At 44.6% G+C, this 19,016-nt stretch overlaps 1 protein-coding gene across 1 annotated transcript; it reads left to right on the top strand.

The window, feature by feature from the left end:
- Positions 1–309: 309 nt before the first annotated feature.
- REST (RE1-silencing transcription factor) lies at positions 310–11,697 on the top strand. Its single transcript, XM_009893673.1, has 3 exons — positions 310–1,252; positions 6,813–6,896; positions 9,995–11,697. The coding sequence occupies exons 1-3, from the start codon at positions 352–354 to the stop codon at positions 11,695–11,697; spliced, it is 2,688 nt and encodes an 895-aa protein (XP_009891975.1). The 5' UTR covers positions 310–351.
- Positions 11,698–19,016: the final 7,319 nt, after the last annotated feature.

The following is a 19,016-nucleotide window of genomic DNA, read 5'->3' as shown; positions in this document are numbered from 1 at the left end:
CGGGCCTGCGGCCCCGGGTGGGTCCTGGTCGCCCCCGTGGGAACGGGCAGCGATGCGGCCCGGCCCGGGGCCCTGCGGGATCGGGGACGTGGGACCCCGCTGTCAGTGCCACCCCCTCCCCGGCCTCCACAGGGCGGGATCCTGCACCACACGTAGCCATTTGGGGAGGGGGACGGGCCCCCCCGAGGCCCAGCGTGGTCTGTGGCAACGGGGGAAGCGTCTGGAGGAAGGGAGTTAATCCCCTGGTGTTACCTGGGGTGGGGGCTGCGTGGACAGCACAAGGCAGAGGAGGCGTTCCTGCAACTCGGGTGCTTACAGGTGTTCCTTTTCTGTTCCAACAGAATTAGTGCCATGGCAACCCAAGTGCTGGGACAGTCTGGTGGGAACAGCCTCTTTTCTGGCAGTGCTAATATTGGTATGGCGTTGTCCAATGACATGTATGACTTACACGACCTTTCTAAAGCTGAGCTGGCAGCTCCTCAGCTCATTATGTTGGCAAATGTGGCCTTGACGGGAGAAGTTAATGGCAACTGCTGCGATTACCTGGTTGGGGAAGAGAGGCAAATGGCAGAACTGACAACAGTGGGGGACAGCAACTTCTCAGACAGCGATGGAGAGGGTATGGAAGATACCCAGGCTGCGGAGAGTGACCGCGACACACCTGAAAATGTGGAATTGAGCTCTCTTGAAGTTCCTAATGTGGAAACCCAAGATGCAGCTGCTTGCCCCCCTCCTAAGACTCCCAGTGCGGACAAAGATGTCCCATTGGAAGCACCGGGTACTCCAGAAAGTACAGAGGACAAGTGTAAGAGCTTGAAGAGTAAGCCGTTTCGTTGTAAGCCTTGTCAGTACGAGGCAGAGTCTGAAGAGGAGTTTGTGCATCATATAAGGGTTCACAGTGCTAAGAAATTCTTTGTGGAAGAAAATGCAGAAAAGCAAGCCCAGGTGAAGGAGTCTGACTCTTGCACCGCAGAAGAGGTGGATTTCTCTAAGGGCCCAATCCGTTGTGATCGTTGTGGCTATAACACTAACAGATATGATCACTATCTGGCTCACTTGAAACACCACAACAAAGCAGGGGAAAATGAGAGAGTCTACAAGTGTACCATATGCACTTATACTACCGTCAGTGAATATCACTGGAAGAAACACCTAAGAAATCATTTTCCCAGGAAAGTGTATACCTGCTCACAGTGCTCCTATTTTTCAGACAGGAAGAACAATTATATTCAACATATTCGAACTCACACAGGTAAGCTTTTCATCCTTTTTGATTTAAGCATGGTAAGAGTACTGGGAAACTGTAATGGAGGAAGCAAGCCGAGAGTCTTCTGTTTGCAAAGTTCATTCCACCCCGTTAAAGCTCTGTGCTCTCTCATCTCAGTGCTACCAGGTTGTAGCCTCATGGAAGTGTGGACTTAGTTTGAGCTCCAGTCTGCAGTCTTAGAAGACTGAGAAAATCTCTCAATTCCAGGGGCCCAAGAGGAGATGAGGAACATCCTGTGTAGTTATTTTAAGCTAATTTTTTGAAGAGGGCATGACAAAGTGTGCCTGTGATGATTGTCAGGGTCTACAACACAAATGCCTGATGTACTGTAAAAACAAAGCAAGTTGACAAAAGCTGCCTAAATCACACAGGTATTTTTGAAAATGGTACGTTCAGACTGAGCTGAAACTTGACTAAGTGGTAATTATGGAGACGAGTGAGCTGATACACACATGTGAAGGAGCCCACCAGCATCTACCAAGTCAGAATAAGCGTTGAGTAGTGTTGCTAGTGAATGAATTCCTCTTAATGTAGAGGGGCCTCATTTTTTCTAAGATCTGAATCACTGCAGTAGCCAGAAGTAGCCACATGCATCTGTTGGCCTATAGGAAGCCCTCAAGGGAGCCTTTGGCCTGATTTCCTGTCTTCTCCTAACATTAGTTTGTAATCTCAAAGAAAAGCGTGAGGCCCCTTTCTACTCTGATTTATACCAAGTGGAATCAGAGGACCTTCGGTGTTGCTGCCATCGGGTGCGCTGGGTCTGCAGGTGGTTTAGGAGACGCCTTGCTTTTGTATCAAAGCCTCGCCAGCCTCTCACATGGGGAGTCCTGAAGCATACCCAAAGTGGAGACTCCTTTCTAGCCCAAGACCAAAACCGGCAAGGGGAGGTTACAGCCACCTCCCCTCTTCAGGCGATGAGGTACAGTCGCTTTGCCTCCTGATCCCTTTTGTGGAAGCGGGGGGGGGCAGTTCAGAACTTTCCTGCAGCTTCTTGGAAGCCTTTATTTGCCCCTTGTCGGGGCTTTCTGAGGAGACGGTAGACTCGCTAACCATCTTCTGCTGCGCTGACCTGACACCATTCCCCTTTATTGTAGGCTATGCTGGCTGAGCAAAACACTGGGGAAGGTCTCCTTTGAAGTCATGTTTTGTCACAGCAGTGACATGAATGGTTTGGAGGCTTCAGTTCAGTTGTCTGCAGCTGTCTGGAAGGGGAGGGCTGGAGTCGGGCAGCCTCGGGGCTGGGCTTGAGCTCAAGTGTGCAGAAGTTTGTGTTCGTCAGCATGCTTTGACGGGGTTGGGAGGGTCTGCTGGGATTTTTAGTACGTTAAGACATATTCTTCTCTTAACAATAGCCACGTGCTGTTGTTTAGAGAATACCAGCAGTTTAAAAATCAGTCCTGTCTAAATATTTTTTTCCTAAACAAGTAAACAAAGATTATTGTGAGAGATGTTAGGAAAATGGTGTGGTTTATCCTCCAGTTTGTTTTCTTTGTGTGTATTGTGGGAGATAACAGGAAGGAGACCAGGTTAAAAATGACAAAGCAATAGAAGAAAACTAAATAAATCATCCGGGGAACTCATGGCCAAATGTGAGCCCATGCTGTGGTGCCTGCCTGTTTTACATTTGTCTCGACTTTAAATTCATCCCTGCTTGTGTTTGTACATGACATTAGGTCCCCCCTCTGATCTCTGAAAGCTCTTGTTGAGTTTCACAGGAGCTAACCATGAAAGCGTGTTTGCTGAGGAAGCGCTCTGTTGTCGCTGCATTTGACCAATGTACCAGTGAACTGCATTAAAATCAAAAGAAAAAAAATCAAGCATGTTGAAATATGTAGGATATTGTCCAGTTCCTCTTTTCTCATTTAAAAATGGTGGTGCAATCACGGATTCTGGTTATTTGGTTTGCCATGTCTTTTCCTTAATTAAGCTGAGGTGAGTGATTATGATTTCAGCATTTTTTAGTACACCCTGGTAGTTGTTACTTTGCTAGCTCTTACCTAAAAGTTAAGATCTTTCAGCCAGTTCTCACTAGAGAAAAATCTTTCAAATATGTTAGTAGAGTCTTGTAGGAATGTGCCTTGTTTCCAATAACATTGATTTTGTGGGGGAGAGTGTTAAATCTAAAGGAAGAGTATTTGAAGAATGAATAAGCAACTGGCAGGTAGATTTATATGCCGGGCTAAACGTTTCTGCTGGTATTCATGCGTAATCAATTGCCTTAAAAAAAACAAACAAAACCACAACACACAAAAAAACCCCAAACAAACAACCCACCCCCCAAAAAACACAGAAAAACACCCACAGATATTTTACAGTCAAAAATGTTTTCAGACTGTTAACATAACAGCACTGAATTTAATAAAAACTCTCTGAATAATACTAAAATATCTTTGGATTATAGTTTTCATTTTAAACTTAAGAAAAATATTTGTTGGAAAAAAGATGAGAGGGATACACGTACATACTGCATTTTCTTCCTATTTTATGGGTTCAGAATATTAAGAAGAAAGTTGAAATTGTCTGTTTCTTTAGTTTCCTGGTTGCTAATAGGTTAAGTAATTCTGGATAGGTACTTTTTTCTCTCTCCTATTTTATGTACTTCACCTGCTTTTTTTTTCTGTGTGGGAAAATGCCTCCCTGCAGATAATTGGATTCTGCTGTGTTTGAGCCTTCCAGTTTCCTGAAACACTGACTCTGTACAGAGTGCAGTTGCACAGGATCAAATGCTCTGCTGCTGCTGGAGAAAGGCAGTCTCAGTTTTCTCCTCCTATCCTGGGACTGGTTGATTCAGCTCACTAAAATGGCAGTAAAATATTCCTTTCCCCTTCCCCAGGTAGGTTTTCTGCTGGTTAGTGAACTGAATCGACTTACTAAGGACACAGAAATGCCAGAGCACGTGGCCAGGAGCAGGGAAGGGGGCTGCCTGCTAGTACCTTGCATGGTGGGAGAAATCCTGATCCTCAGCGCGTTTGGGGACCACGGGAAGGCAGGCAGAGGTTAACTGCTTGGCCTCTTGCTTGCGTCCATGTTGGAAAGCAGGTGTCCGTGAACCTGCGCTGTACTGGAAGATACCTTGCAGCTTATGACAGTGCTTGTGTGGCAGGCTGCTGACAAATATGGGGGACCTCTGGCAGGTTTAAGGACCCTGCGGATGGTCATAAGCTTGTCAGCTGGGAGAGCTACATCTGGAAGAGCCTGTCTGCTGCCCAGGAGGGGGTAGCTGGAGATGTTCAGGGCCATCCCTTTGCTGATGGCGCAGAAAGGACCCTTTGTGTCAGGGACAGATCTACCTGGATTTGTTTGTGTTCATTAGACGTGTTAGACCAAGTTTGAACTTGATTTATCCCATCAGCTCTCCACACTGCTGATCCTGGAACCGTACTGTGTACAAGACAGTGCAGCATTGTTCTCCATTTTTTCCATTTTACTTGTTAGAAACAATTTCTAGAAAACTTATTTGAAAATCATGTGCAAGCCTGTGTAAATAAGACATCTACTTCAGGCAGTCCCAGTGTTCAGTGCTTAGCTTTGGGGTGTAATTTTTAGTTATTTATTTATTTTGGTTGTCATAGGGGATCTTTCTTACTTGCTACTGTGTTGGAAGTTTGATGGAAGAAGTTTCGTTTCAAGCAGACACAACTTTTAATAGCATTGCAAGAACAGCTTTATAAAGACATGATCTTAAACTCATTCACTGATGTCTGTCTGCCTGTTCATTTACAGGGAGTTAAATGCCTGCTTAAGCTTTTGCGAGGTTGGGGCTTATTCTTTTAAGTGTCTTGTGGAGAAGGGTTTTTTTTTGGTGGCTTGTTTGCATATAATGAGCCTATAAAATTACAATAAAAATCCTTTGGGGAATAGCATTTTCTAAAACAGCCCTTACAATGTAGCCAGGCATGTAATTCTCAAGTGGCAGTAACACATTTTAAACTAGTTGCATTCGTCATACTTTAAATCTAGGGCGTTTTGTTGCTGTGCCCTGTATAAAATCCCTAGAAGAAAGCCTTTTCCACATTCCTAATGTAGGTAACTTTAAATATATGAAATTTCAGGTAATAGGAAGAAGACATGACTGAATATTCCAGGACCTTTGGCCACATTTTCAGATTGTAAAGAGTCATTTAAAAACAAAACCATCTCATTATAACAAAAGGCTTACCCCTCCCTTGTACATGACTTAATTTTATTGTGTGTATTGCACCAATCTCCTACCTTGTTTTAACTGGAAAGAGGGGGGTGCTATGGTTGTTAGGGTGAATTTACCTTTAAACTGCTGATCTAATCAAGAACGATAGTCTAAATGTTTCATGGGAGGAAGAAATGTGGGATTAGTCTGCATTACAAAGGCTGCTTCTATTTTGGCAAAGGCCTGCAGTGGAGCCTCACATCACATACTTGCAGATGAAGGTCTTTGCTGCTGCAGATAGAGCTGTGCCTCTGAAAGTGAACAAATAGCCTGTATGCAGGGCTTTTGCTGACGTCCAGGTCTCAGTGATTTGGAGAGCACGTTGATTGTATGCTTCAACTGATGTAGCAAAATGCTGTAGTGTCATTCTGACTGTGACTTGAATAAATATTACAATCGAGTGAGTTACTTTTCTCTACCAAACTTCACTCCCCTCTTCTGTTGGGGGTATCCACCTGACACTAAAAAGTGTTTTCACAACTTGTAGTGGAGACCGGGCAGCCTCGGTGTCTCAGCTATGCTAGCAGTTTGGGGCAAACACCCCTGGTACTTACCTGGAGCTGCCTAACAGGCGTTAGTTCTAAAACTAATTGCCTTTATTTGGGGCTTGTCTTCACATGAAAAGGATTTTCAAGTATCATTGTACTGATAGTTACACAAGCTAACTGTCCCTTGTGGAGACCTAATTTATGACAGGTTAGTTTCCATTAGTTCTCCAGAAACAATAACTCTGCAGGCCTGGGATTAGAGTCTTCAAAATAAATGATGCTGCTACACTTGAGCTTTTGCTAGCAGCATAGTTTCACTGAGCAGGGCATCATGCTTTTCCATGCTCCAAGCTAATTTCATGCTGCCAATAAAACTTTGGAAGTAGAGACCCAGTCTTTATCTGCGCTGGTGTTCTGGCAAATGCAGGTTGGATGGTTGTTCCCCATCTTAATCCAAATTAAACACGGAGGTTTCAGGTAAGGTGTTATGTGAAGCAAGAACATACCTGATTTCTTACAGGTTCTGTATCTTTTGTGCATCTTCTGAGTACTGGGAGAAAATACTGTAGGAAAGTCAGCTGTGGTGGCTTAGGGCTTCCTAAAGGTGGCTGCCATCATCACCTTTTGCCTGAGGTTACTGTCTGACCCCAGATGGACATGAGGATTCTGCCCCTTCACTACCCTCGTTCGTAAGGCATGACACGTTGCATGTCCATCTCAGGCATATGATTCTCACTGTGTCCCTTTGCTGAGAGGTAATGTGCCCTCATATACAACTTGGGGATCTGTGACAGCCTCGCATGTGTGGCTCAGTAGCCAAGTTTGGGAATTAGCTGTGTTTCAGTTACTAATTTGCTGTTTGTTTTTGCAGGAGAGCGACCCTATCAATGTGCTATGTGTCCTTATTCCAGCTCTCAGAAGACCCATTTGACCAGGCACATGCGCACCCACTCAGGTTGGTAAGGGGCGGCAGCAGCACGGCTCAGGAAAAGGGTGTGGTTCATAGAATCATGGCATGGTTGAGGTTGGAAGAGACCTCTGGAGGTCATCTCTTTCAGCCCCCCTGCTCAAGCAGGGCCACTTACTGCAGGCTGCCCAGTTCTGTGTGAGATGTCATCTCATGCAGTACAGCCTGAGCTTTAGCTCCTGGGTTAACAGGTTGTCTTTACCTGCTAAGGAAATGCTAAGTGTCACTAATAAAAGTGATGACAGGGGAATATATCTTTTTCTTTCCCTTTTACTCTCTAAAATGTATTCTGAGGTTCACACAGCTGCTCTAGTAGTCCTAGTAATGCAGTAGGAAACACAACGTTGTGATGATACAGGAGCAGATTTTTGTCTTCTGTCTGCTGCCATAACTCAGTTCAAATCAATGAAGCTGGAAAAATTCTGAGCAGCTGAGAGTCTTCCCTGCGATGTCTGCGATCTCATCTCATCCAGGGGTTCTAAGGGAAATGTAACTTTTTGCTCAGTATTACAGAAAGTTGTAAAATAGTGTCTGCTTATGGCAAGGAGACACAGAGAAGAAAAGAGCAAACTCAGAGGGTGTTCACAAACAGCTGGGTCTTGTGGCATTAAGAGCCAAATTAGCAATTTTCACTAGCCTTTATTTCCCATTACTGGTCGTAAGATGTGGAGTTACAAAGATCTCCTGCTCTCTTTCTCTTGCAAATCTCTTTTTGAATGAATTAATAGCATTTTTGTGAGTTGTAACTGCATAGGCATGCTAGACACCAACACAGTTGTCCTTTGTGACCCTCCTAGGGGAGCTCAGGTTGATCTCAGCCTGTGCTTTTGGTTTGCTAACATCTGAATTGACCAGGCCTAGATTAATTCTTAATCCTAGCAAAAAGTAGTGAAAGTCTCCTGAACAATAATTCTTTCAGCTTCAATAGATGAGGCTTTTAAGTGAAATCTGAAGGCAGGCAGTTTTAAGTGTAGTGGAGGGGGAATTTGGACCCATTAAAAATTGCCAGCTTCAAAATGATATGCCAGTATTTTGATTTGAGAGTTTTGTGAATGAAATATTGGGCTTCCAGAAACAAAAATAATTTGGGGCTGAATCTCTGGGCTAAATGCAAATTTGCAAATAGTTTTGTCAATACTGAGCCTGGAAACCATGTCATGAACATCTTAATTCTCCCCTTGTCTGTGCAAGGAAGTCTCAAATCCAAAGGAGGTGAGGAGTGGGATCTGTCCTTGGCACTTAAAGGTCTGGGAGGGAAGGTGTGAGCTGTGCTGACGGAAGTGGGAGTGCACATGGGACTCTTGCTATCAGGGGTGCTTTATTAATAGCTCTCATAACTTCTGTTGCATGTCTTGCCACATTGCCCAGGCAGGTGAACCTTTTCTGTGGCAATTTCTGGACTCTTGCAGTTCACAGGCTGGTCTTTTAAGGCAAACTTGTGTTGGAGCTTTCTTCAAATGTCAGGCAGTGAATGACAGTGCTTTAGAGCCTACGTCATAACTACAGCTGTATTGTTAGCCATCTTGGTACAAGTCCTTTCCACTTGTGCAACAACCCCCTGGATTTAGAGGAGGCTATGAACACAAACTCTTCACATATAACCTTTGAGTTACCCTGTTGCAGCCACCTCCGGGCACTCTGTGCTTATTCAAGTGCACGTAAGAGAGAGGCTGTTCTTGTCCTCACACTGTGTAACATGGAACTGTTCCTTGAAGTGTAGGTGAGAAGGATGACCAGTAAAGCACATCGAGCTTAAACTTGTGGAAAATGTCACCAGGAAGTGGGGGGGGAAGGAAAGAAGGAAAGACGATATGCTGAAGGTGATAGGCAGTCAAAGTAACCCTTCTTTAAATAATAAAAAGATGTTGCAGTCAGACATTAAATGATCTAGACTCTTAATCAAGTGTCCCCATCCTTCCTGCCAGTGAGGCAGCACAGCCTTTTTTTGAAGTTTGTGAGGGCGTTGCAGATCAGCCGTGTGGCTAACACACAAACACACACCACAGTCACAGTGACTTCATGTTCAGTGCAGGCTGCTCTGGTCTCCTCAGTCGCGCTGCAGAGGAGCAGCACGAGTATGGGCAGTGTCAGGGCAGCGGGTTGCAGGGATGGGAGAAGTACTATTGTACCGTCAGCAGAAGGGGCTGGAGTGGATTTTCAATGTATTTGGGAAGTGGCATGCATTAGTTTTGCAGGTCAGTTTTGAGATGCTGGTTCAGAGCTCAGGAGCTCCCAAGTTCCTCAGCTGAATTTGTACATGCACAGATGTTCTTAAAGTATTTCTGGATTTGAGTTGTTACACTAGAAGTGTTTTTCCTATTTGCTTTGATGTGTAAATGGAAAGCCACATCTGGTGCAGCAGCATACACTAAGCTGAACATTTCAGGAACACTTCTGCAAGAGTCATTGCAAAACTGTAAATGCAGATTTCAGTAGTAACATGATGATCTTGAACTGCATTTGATTGGCTTGGGATGAGTAGTCTGCAGCCAATATGTCACATGTTTGAGACACTGTAACAGCAAACTGAATTATGAGAGGTAAAGATCATCTGAGCAGTGTGTCCCTTCACGTGCTCTGGGTTGTGCTAGCTTTTTTTCCCTCATTTCCTTTTCAATGCAACCATGAAGTATGCTAAATCTGTGTAAAGTTGGACTTTTTTGAAAGTTTGTGTGAAACTGCTATTCATCAAATGTTAACATTTCCATTTTTCTACAATGCATTCAATGGACCAGTTGGGTATGGATTCCATTTGGTAATATTACTGTAGAGAGATCTCTGCCGGTATGTATGCATACATAGCCAGAACCTGTGACGTTACTGCTTGTTTGGTTTTGGATCCCCTTTGTCCCAACCCTTCCCCCTTCTCTCTTTTTTGTATTTTGTTCTTGGTGTCTTGTGAATGTGTTTGTGACTCGTGGATTTCTTAATGTTGATTTTACTTAATTTTAAAGGCGCATGGATAATTTTTTCTTTTTCTTTTTGAGTTTCATATTTCCGTATCTGTATTAGTTGGAAGCGATTCCCCCCCAAACCTCCCCATGCTTAATAATCACCATCATTCCCTTCCGCCCTTCCTTCCTTAGGTGAGAAGCCATTCAAATGTGATCAGTGCAGCTATGTGGCCTCAAACCAGCATGAAGTAACTCGTCACGCAAGGCAGGTTCACAATGGGCCGAAGCCTCTGACTTGCCCACACTGTGACTACAAAACAGCTGACCGCAGCAATTTCAAAAAGCACGTTGAGCTCCACGTCAATCCGCGCCAGTTTCTCTGCCCTGTTTGTGATTACGCAGCATCTAAAAAATGTAACCTGCAGTATCACATCAAGTCCAGGCATCCTGATTGTTCTGACATCACCATGGATGTTTCAAAGGTGAAGCTACGGACAAAAAAGAGCGAAGCTGACTTTTCTGAAAGCATTAATGACAAAGCAGAGAAGGAACAAACAAAAGGGGATTCAGCTGCAAAGAAAACTGAGAAAATTGTGAAAGTGGAGAAAAAAGATAATTTGGCAAAGGAAAAGAAGCCAACGAGCAATGTTTCTGCAGGCCAGGTGACAACCAGAAGTCGGAAATCGGCTTCGGAAAGCAAGGAGGTGGACATTAAAACTGAGAAAAATACTGAGAAAACATGCAAAACAAAGAAGATCAAAAGAAAGGCGGAGACTGAAGTAACTTCCTCAAAGCAAGAGCCTGCAAATGATACCTCGGCAGTAACGAAAAAGAAAAAGAAAGTGGAAACTAAACCCAGAGACTGCCAGGAAGCTCAGAAAAGTGATGTTGTACCAGCAGAGGAGGAGCCTAAAAAGCAAAATTCTTGCCTCAAGAAAAACAGAAAAAAGAAAGCTCTGAAAAATAAGCACAGTAAGAAAAGCAGTAAACTCGATCAGGAAAAGATCGAGGATGAGGAGATGCCAGATGAGTGTCCTATCATGGAAGAGGATGGATGCGTGAAGCCTGACGCTGAGGGCAGAGACCAGAAGGAGCAAGATCCCACCGACACGGCTGCATTAAACAACGATGGTGGCCATGCTCTCAAGGCAGAGAGCACCGATCCCAAAGGAGGCTGCGTACAAGACCCAGGACAGCTTTGTCTGCCAGTTCAGGGTGCAGACACAGAAGCTGAGATAGAGGACCAAGAAATGCCTGCTGCAGCAGGAGGCAGCGAAGACACTGTTGGTGAAAAGGAGGAGAGAAAGGCGGACAGAAGGGAAGATTCTTGCTCTGAGCAATCTTCCCACGCAGTGTCTTCTGAAGAAAACTTGGATGTGCCCATGGATGTGGTATCAGGTCTGGTGCCTGAGAAGGAGCCAGAGGAAACCTGTGCAGCAGAAACTGTGAGCAGCTCAGACCCAGTGGACCTGACTAAGACGTGCCTGCCAGCGACAGAGCCAACAGGAGGTGCTGTTCTGGCACCTGCGCCCCCAGAAGGGTGTACTCAGAGCCCTAAAGTAGTTCTGGCCTTATCATCTCCGGATAACACAGCAGTAAATGAATCTCAGGAAATGGATGAGGATGAGGGCATCCACAGCCATGAAGGCAGTGACATAAGTGACAACATATCAGAAGGCAGTGATGACTCGGGGTTAAATGGCACTCGCTCCGTACAAGAGGAAACAAGTCCAAAGATGTCACAAGGAGCTGCAAACACCACAGTGGCCAGGGAGAACTATGTGTGCATTTTTTGTGACCGCTCATTTAAAAAGGAAGGTGAATACAGCAAGCACCTCAATCGCCACTTAGTCAATGTGTATTATCTTGAGAAGGCAACAAAAGGGCAGGAGTAGAAGTAGCTGTGGTTTGGGGGAATCTTCTTTTGTAAGATCTTATACAGCTTATGTACAGATATTGTAGATTTTTTTTTTTTAAAGCACGGTTTGCTTTAGTATCTGCATTGGTTTGTTGTTTTGTTTTGTTTTGTTTTTTAAGTTGAAAATATTTTTTGACTTTTTGTGTAATGGTGAACTCATTAACTATTGGATCTCTTTGTTAGAGAAGGCAGGTAGGGTGTACAAGGCTGTGTCCTGTAAAGTCAGTGTAAGCTTCTAGTTTGTTAGCTTATGCAATTCCTTTATAAATTTTTAGGAACAAGACTGTAGCTACCAATACACAAGTTGGATGTTATTAGAGCCATTGGCATTAGTTGCTTTTTGTTCTAGCAGCCAACTCCTTCTCTCTCTCCCCTCTTCCTTCCCCCCTCCCTTTTTGTTTTTAGTTCTTCTTTATATGTCTTGATGTTCAAAGTGTTAAACTACTTGATGGTTTTTCTACCAGGAAGATAGCTTCTATTACATAAAAGAGCACTTTGTAAAACAAATCAAAGTTGGCTAGTGATGAACATAACTGTTTAAGATAATTATAATTGTGAACGTACATTTCAGATCCCCTAAGCGTGAATGGTGAGCCAAAATTTGGGAGTAGTCCTTCCAACTTTTGATTGGAGAACCTCTGTCTTGATTAATATCTTAATGACTATGATATATAATTGGCTTTGTCGTGGGGGAGCAAGTTTGTTGTTTTAAACTTCTGCTTTTTTTTTTTTTTGATTGTGCTTTAAGGGCTTAAAATATTGCACATTGGTTTTGATTTTTACCTATGCAGTTTAATCCTTTAGGAATAGCGCTTGTGCAGTACATGTACACTTTATATATGCATGTTTGGTTTTGTTTGTGTAAGTTTTTTTTTATTTGGAAATGTTCAGATTCGTTGTTTACCATGGGACAGTTTCCTGTGACAGTTTTCTGTGATGCTCTTTCCTGCAGATTTTTCCCGTTTTCCTGGGGTATTATTAGTTGTGCATGAAGTTGCTGATACTATGAAGTGCTTGGCTATATATTTTTGACTGGCTTTAAAATTGTATTGTTCTTGAGCAAAAGGATACCAATGCAATTTCAAAACACTATTTTACAGGATTTTTTTTTTATCATGGAAATGCCACTTCTGCTATTTTGAATACACATACAGAGTAATAAATTCTAATTTATAATTTGGGATCACCAGACAGGAAAATACTCGCTCTCGGTGGAAATGGTCTGCAAATTCTGCAAGTCCAGATGATTTTTTTTTCCCACTCCCCTTTTCAAGTTGGACAGCAGTCCAACTTTATGAGCTTAAAAAAAATAGTAGCACTGATATAAGTATGATTCATCGAAGTCTAACATCTCACACACGGAAAAAACAAATAAAGATACATCAACTGGTAAGCAACAAACCTGGCATTAAAAACTGTAGGAATTCCTGCTCCTTATTCATTCAAGTTGCCTTTAATAAAGTCATCCTGCTTCCACACAGAGAGAAACATCTAAGTGATCAGCCTGTCATCTCAGGTCTACATGTCATACCAGGAGTTCTTAATTCTAAACAGATTTGATATCTGGCACACACAAAGACAAGAGAGATTGCAGACTCACGGCTTGTAGCCAACCAGTGGCAAAACGTAAAGAAAGTGCAAGCCAGCAGGGACAGGGCGAGACCCTCCAGTCCCATCTGTACTCTCTTCTAACTGTCATTAGCTGCCTTTTCAGCGGGAGCAGTTGGGGGCAGCTTCTCTGGTGGTCAACTCCAAGGGAACAAATTTAGAGGCAGGTGTCATTTGGAGAGTGGAGCTGAGGAGCTCGGACTGTATTTGTCAGAGCACTTCATGACAAATACTCTCAGTGTCAGCTCTGGAGTAAACCCCGTCCTTCTCTGCGTGTCCCCGCGTCATCTCCCCCTCCAAACCAACCCACTGCCTTGAATGAATAGAGAGCACCAATGCTACACTGCTTCTGCTTTTGGGAGAGGTTGGTAATAGGAGGCCAAAGATTTGAGAGGGAAGGCATCCCTCGTGGCAGAAATAAATTGTATAATGTATAGTGAGTTTTTGTTTGCTTAGATAGTGTTCAATCCTTACCTTGGCTGCGACAATCATTGTCAACTGAAGATCAAGTTGCAACTATATTTATGTTAAATGTTAAGAAAATAAACCTAGCTGAATTGTTTTCATAAACAACCAGTTGTAATAGTCTTAGATGTATTTTTTTTTTCTTCATAGTAGTGTTTTCTTTCTATATAAACGTTGCCACCGTTTGTGAGCGATGTGAGCAGATGCTGGGAATTGCCGTACTGTGTAGAGGTTTTATAGCTCCCTTCATATCCTTGCGAAGAGCCTTTGCCATCTTGTGAGAGACTTCAAGGACTTTAGCTACGTGGATAAATAAATTTGTGGACTGGACTGATAATTTTTCTGGTTTGTTTTTAAATGAAAATAATGGTGTTGACTGACTTTAAGTCTCTCTCTATGAGATAAAAACAAAGATGTGGTTCTCTGAGAGACTCTGCTGCACATTTCTGGGAAGCGGTCAAGGTTTCAATGCTTGATCTGACAAGAACTCTTTGAAGACGACGGTCAGCTCCTGTTCGGCAGTGTTTCTTACCACAAGATTAGAAACTGAAAATAATTTATTAACATATTAAGAAGAAGAAAAGTTGATTCTTTCTTTCTGAGACCCATCACCAATGTCCTGAAATACCTAATGTTGGTGCAGAACTGTGTTGGAATTCTCTGCTTGGTTAAGATCAAGGTTTGGGAGTAAGTTGTGGTAAAGCAGCAAGGATGTAATGCATTATGTGTACCTAAAATGTTAGACATTGCTAATATTGAGTATTTGAGGTGGGGGCGCAGATCAGGTAACCCACCATATATGGTGGCCTTACATTGCTGTATCTCCAATGTCTTTTTTTTTTTTTTTTGGTCTTTTTCAATATTCCTAAATTATTTTGTGTTGGTTTTGCCAATGCTAGCATTTTTGTCTTTCTTGGCAATAAAACCTGTACGAGCATTCAACCTCTGATACGTGGTTGGAAGGATTAGCACAACGATACCCCTGTACTGCCAGCCCTTGCTTGAGCAACGTGGCGTTCTGGGCTTTTGCTGTAAGAATCTATACACTCAAAACAACTGCCCTGAGAAATGATCTAGATGTGGGTAGCTAGGCATTAATAATCCCTGGTATTGTAATTGCTATTTCTGGATTTTGATGATCTAGGCTGGAACTTTAGTCGTTTAAAGAAGAAGAATGTTTAACAACTGACAGGCCAGTTAAGATACGGTAACGTCATTGATTTCGACAGATCTAATTGATTTCAACAGATCTAATGTAGCTGAAAGGTATTAAATCAAATTCAAGAGTTTTCTTGAATGTCAGTTGTGTAGATATGTGGCGTGCATACAATATTAACAGAATCCAAATAGCTAATGGAATTGTTTTATGTGTACATATATTTGTCCCCCCCTCTAAAATTACACTAGCTAACAAACTTTTGTAAGCTGGCATGGAAACATGTTTATGATGTTTAGTTGCACCATGTTTGATGCTTTTTACAGTGCAATACTTGTATTCTCTGAATTAAACCAAAGGTAATTTTTTTTTTTCATGCTCTCTCTACTGTAGTGCATGACAGTTTTTTCTACATTTGTAATAGATCTACAACAAGCCAGATCATACATCCTGTTTTTACCTAAAAACATGTATAAGTCTTTTGTCCAAAATGTAGTATAAAGTTAAACTAAATTGCATTATATTAACCCTTACAAGTGTATTTTCCTAAGCATAGTTATGATTAAATAAAACTTTATTAAGGAACTTGCGGCTTCTATCTCCCAGTTATTGATGGCTATGAAAGCCCTTTGTAACTGAAGGCGGGAGCAGCACAAGCAGCGTTGACAGAGCTCTTCACGGCCTCAAGCCAGCAGGTCGTGGGGAGCCAGTACAGAGATGCCATCTGTGTGCACACAGACTTGACTGCGGACAGGGATGACGGCTCCAGAAATACATTCTTTTTCCATTTCAACATGCTGCATTCATTTCCCTGCCCGCTTCAGTGAGGGCAGGGCACAAGGTGGGAGATGCATGCGTACGGACGAGGTCCACGCTTCATGCCGGACCTATCTGTGACTTGGCAGGACAGGCCTGATAGCAAATTCCCTGAGAGAAGAAATGCAACTTGATGGAAGCGGCGGATTTTAAATTGGACTTTCCGAGGTAATGCAGGTGGCAATTCCTCCTGCATTCCAAATGGGTCTCTGGTGCTGTCTCATTTGGGGAATTAACAGTAGATTTCTAAAAATGAGGTCACCCATTATCCCTATGGCTATGATACTGTCTATGTAGATTTTCAAAATGTCTTGAGAGCTGTGGAGTCCGATATAGCCTGCAAAGGTGACTTTTCATCTCTCTGCCAGCCTGGCCCTTTTTGAAAACCTGAGCTGGATAAGGCCGTGATGCTAACCAGCCTTCTTGGGCTCAGTCATTCTTACTTCCTGCTAAGCTAACGCAGAACAATTCCTATTTGCCAAGGGATCAAGGCAAATGACATTTGATGAACTTGTGGAGGTAGTTGTATACCAGCTGCTGCAGCTTTGAACAATTTGGGGTGCTCCTAGAAGAGTAAGAAGTGAACTTTTGTTTCCTCTGATAAAATGTTTTCTAATAAATGGTGCCCCCCAGGATTCATCTTAGTCTGTGGATGGGAATTTGGGCTCCTGAGCCACGCTGTTAGTAGCCAAGCAGCAAAGAGCAGGGTGCACCGCTACCACGGGACATAGCCTTGGAGGGCCGCAGGCTGGCAGGGGCTGTCACCACCTGGTTAAGGGGCAGGTTTGGGTTTGCTCCCCTTGAAGTCCTGTAGCTGGCGTGTACGCAGCTTATGGTGAAGCTGGTGTAAGGACAGGGAACAGGAGTGGTACCCGAGCCTGCCCACGGGCTGGAAGGGAGACACTGAGAGCGTGGCGAAGAGATGGCGGGTGCTGGGTAGAATCACAGAGTGGTTTAGGTTGGAAGGGAACTTGAAGATCATCTTGTTTCAACGTCCCATGGGCAGGGACACCTCCCACTAGACCAGGTTGCTCAAAGCCCCATCCAGCCTGGCCTTGAACACCTCCAGGGATGGGGCAGCCACAACTTCTCTGGGCAACCTGTTCCAGTGCCTCACCACCCTGAGTGAAAAATGTCTTTCTAATAACTAATCTAAATCTACCATCTTCCAGTTTGAAGCCATTCCCCCTCCCCCTATCACTACATGCCTTTGTAAGAAGTCCTTCCCCAGCTCTCCTGTAGACTCCCTTTAGGTACTGAAAGACTGCTATAAGATCTCCCCGGAGTCTTTTCCAGGGACAACCTGAACAACCCCAACTCTCTCAGCTTGTCCTCATAGGTACTTGCATGGCTCTTTGCCTGTGCTGTGTGAGTTAATGATTTCAAACTGGATCGATAGAGGAGGCCCTGCCCTTTGTACCACCAGCCAGTGCTCCCCCCACCCCCAGGACGGCTTTCTGGGGACAAGCTAGCTGAAACGAGAGAACACAGGTGGGCTGGCAATGTGAGAAATCATTTTTCCCTTAAACCTGCAGTCAGGTCATCCTTATCTTTGACTAGTTCCTTGCACCTTGGCAGAAAACACGCTAGTTTTTTCCTGCTAGAAAACCCAGATAAAACCTGCCAGGCTGAAAAAAAATGCTTAGCAGCTGCTTTATGCTAGGTTGGTTTTTTTTTTTTACAGAACTGGGTAGCTGAGCACAAGTGCATGGCCCCACAGTGCTTTGCAGGGCAGTGTGAGCTCCTGCCCACACACCGAGATGCCCAAAAAGTGAGTTAGCTCAAGTGGGGGATGACTTAACTTCCTGCTGGCTTGTATGGGGACAGAGCAAGCTCATGTCTTAATTCAGCCGCCTCACTTGGGCTTCGCTGATGCTCCGAAGGAGCCGAAATGCTCAGTTCCTGATGTTGGTTTGGCGGTTGGTTTTTGTTTGCTTGCTTTGAAAGCTTAGCCATGCTGACACAAGTGGCTTTACCTTGTTCATGTATAACCTATACATAGGAAAAGGTAATTCCAGAAGGGCAAAACCCTTCCCTTGGCCACGTTGTATTTTTAAGCTTGGTAAATTGAGTTCCCTGCATCTCCCACCTTTGCTGGAAGCACCAGACCTGCAGCCAAGGCAGTGTCCTGGCAGTGCTCTGGCACCCTCGGGCTCAAGCCAGGGCCAGTTGATAGGGCCATCCTTGGTCTCCTTTTGCCCTGTATAGGTCAGAGCACCCACACTGCTGTCGCCTGCAGCAGAGGCCGTGCTGGAGGCGAGGGGACAGATGAGGTTTGCGCCTGGGTTTGTTTCCACCACAAACAGACAAAGGAGAGTTGGGGCAGAGAGTCGAGTGGGAAGGTGGTGGCCGGTCTCTTGGTGGGGATGGGGGGGACAGGGACATCGGCAACAGCTTGGGAGGTTGACCACCTCCCGCATGCTGGTGCAGGTGCCTGCTGCCTTCAGCAGGGACTCGGGAGGTGAAACGGCCAAGGGGCAGTAATTCTTAAGCGGAGATTTTGGGAGTGTGTGCTCGTGGCACAGCACCTAACACACAGCAGGGGGGGTCGCAGGCACACACCCCGTGCTCGCGGCGTAGCACACAGCCAACAGCCAACGTGTGGACAGCGCAGCTCGTGCTCCCGGGCCCTCTGACCTGGCCTGGCACTCTCTTTTGAGCATCCCTGAGCCCTTCAGTCATGGAGGAAAAACCAGAAAGAAGACTGGGCTCCTTTCCTGTCGCAGTGCTGGGTGTCCTGGTTTTAATAACAGTCTCTGCTCCTTCCAAAAAGGCTCTAAGCCCTGGGTCTGCTCAGAGCTGGCCAGAATAACCCTGATTGTTTGAGGGTTTTTTTTTCTTTCTTTCTTTTTCTCCTCCTTCTTGATTCAGTGCTGCCTGGTGAGGCCGGACTGGAGACCTGAGGCACAGAATAATTCAAAGATGTGGCCACAGCAACGCCATGGCACCCAATGTGTGGCATGGGATGTTACCACCAACTCATCCTCAGCAGCAGCCATTCAAGAATTCCCCCAGTGTTTCAGGACGCTGCTAGCTGACCTGCACGGATGCAGCTCTCCTCTGCCACCAGAGGAACCACCAGGACAGGTCAGGTCAATGCACCACCGGGACACGGCCCCACCATCACGTTTCTCCTCCAGTACCAGTCACGTTGGTCAACGCCCAGAAGTTTAGCTACAAGATCAGTGAAGGCAGTTGCTGGTGAGGGGAGTTTATGGGGAATTACAAGCTGTGAATCACAGGAAAATCAG

Source organism: Charadrius vociferus, unplaced genomic scaffold, assembly GCF_000708025.1.
Source record: "Charadrius vociferus isolate BGI_N301 unplaced genomic scaffold, ASM70802v2 scaffold59, whole genome shotgun sequence".
In the NCBI taxonomy this organism is placed as follows: domain Eukaryota; kingdom Metazoa; phylum Chordata; class Aves; order Charadriiformes; family Charadriidae; genus Charadrius; species Charadrius vociferus.
The sequence above is the reverse complement of the archived record's forward strand: the minus strand, read 5'-3'. Positions and strand labels throughout refer to the sequence as shown.

Bases quoted from the DNA above. Each gene is read 5' to 3' on its own strand.
- REST (XM_009893673.1), top strand. From the start codon at position 352: ATGGCAACCCAAGTGCTGGGACAGTCTGGTGGGAACAGCCTCTTTTCT. The intron at 1,253-6,812 runs GTAAGCTTTTCA...TTGTTTTTGCAG, and splicing joins ACATATTCGAACTCACACAG to GAGAGCGACCCTATCAATGT. The intron at 6,897-9,994 runs GTTGGTAAGGGG...TTCCTTCCTTAG, and splicing joins GCACATGCGCACCCACTCAG to GTGAGAAGCCATTCAAATGT.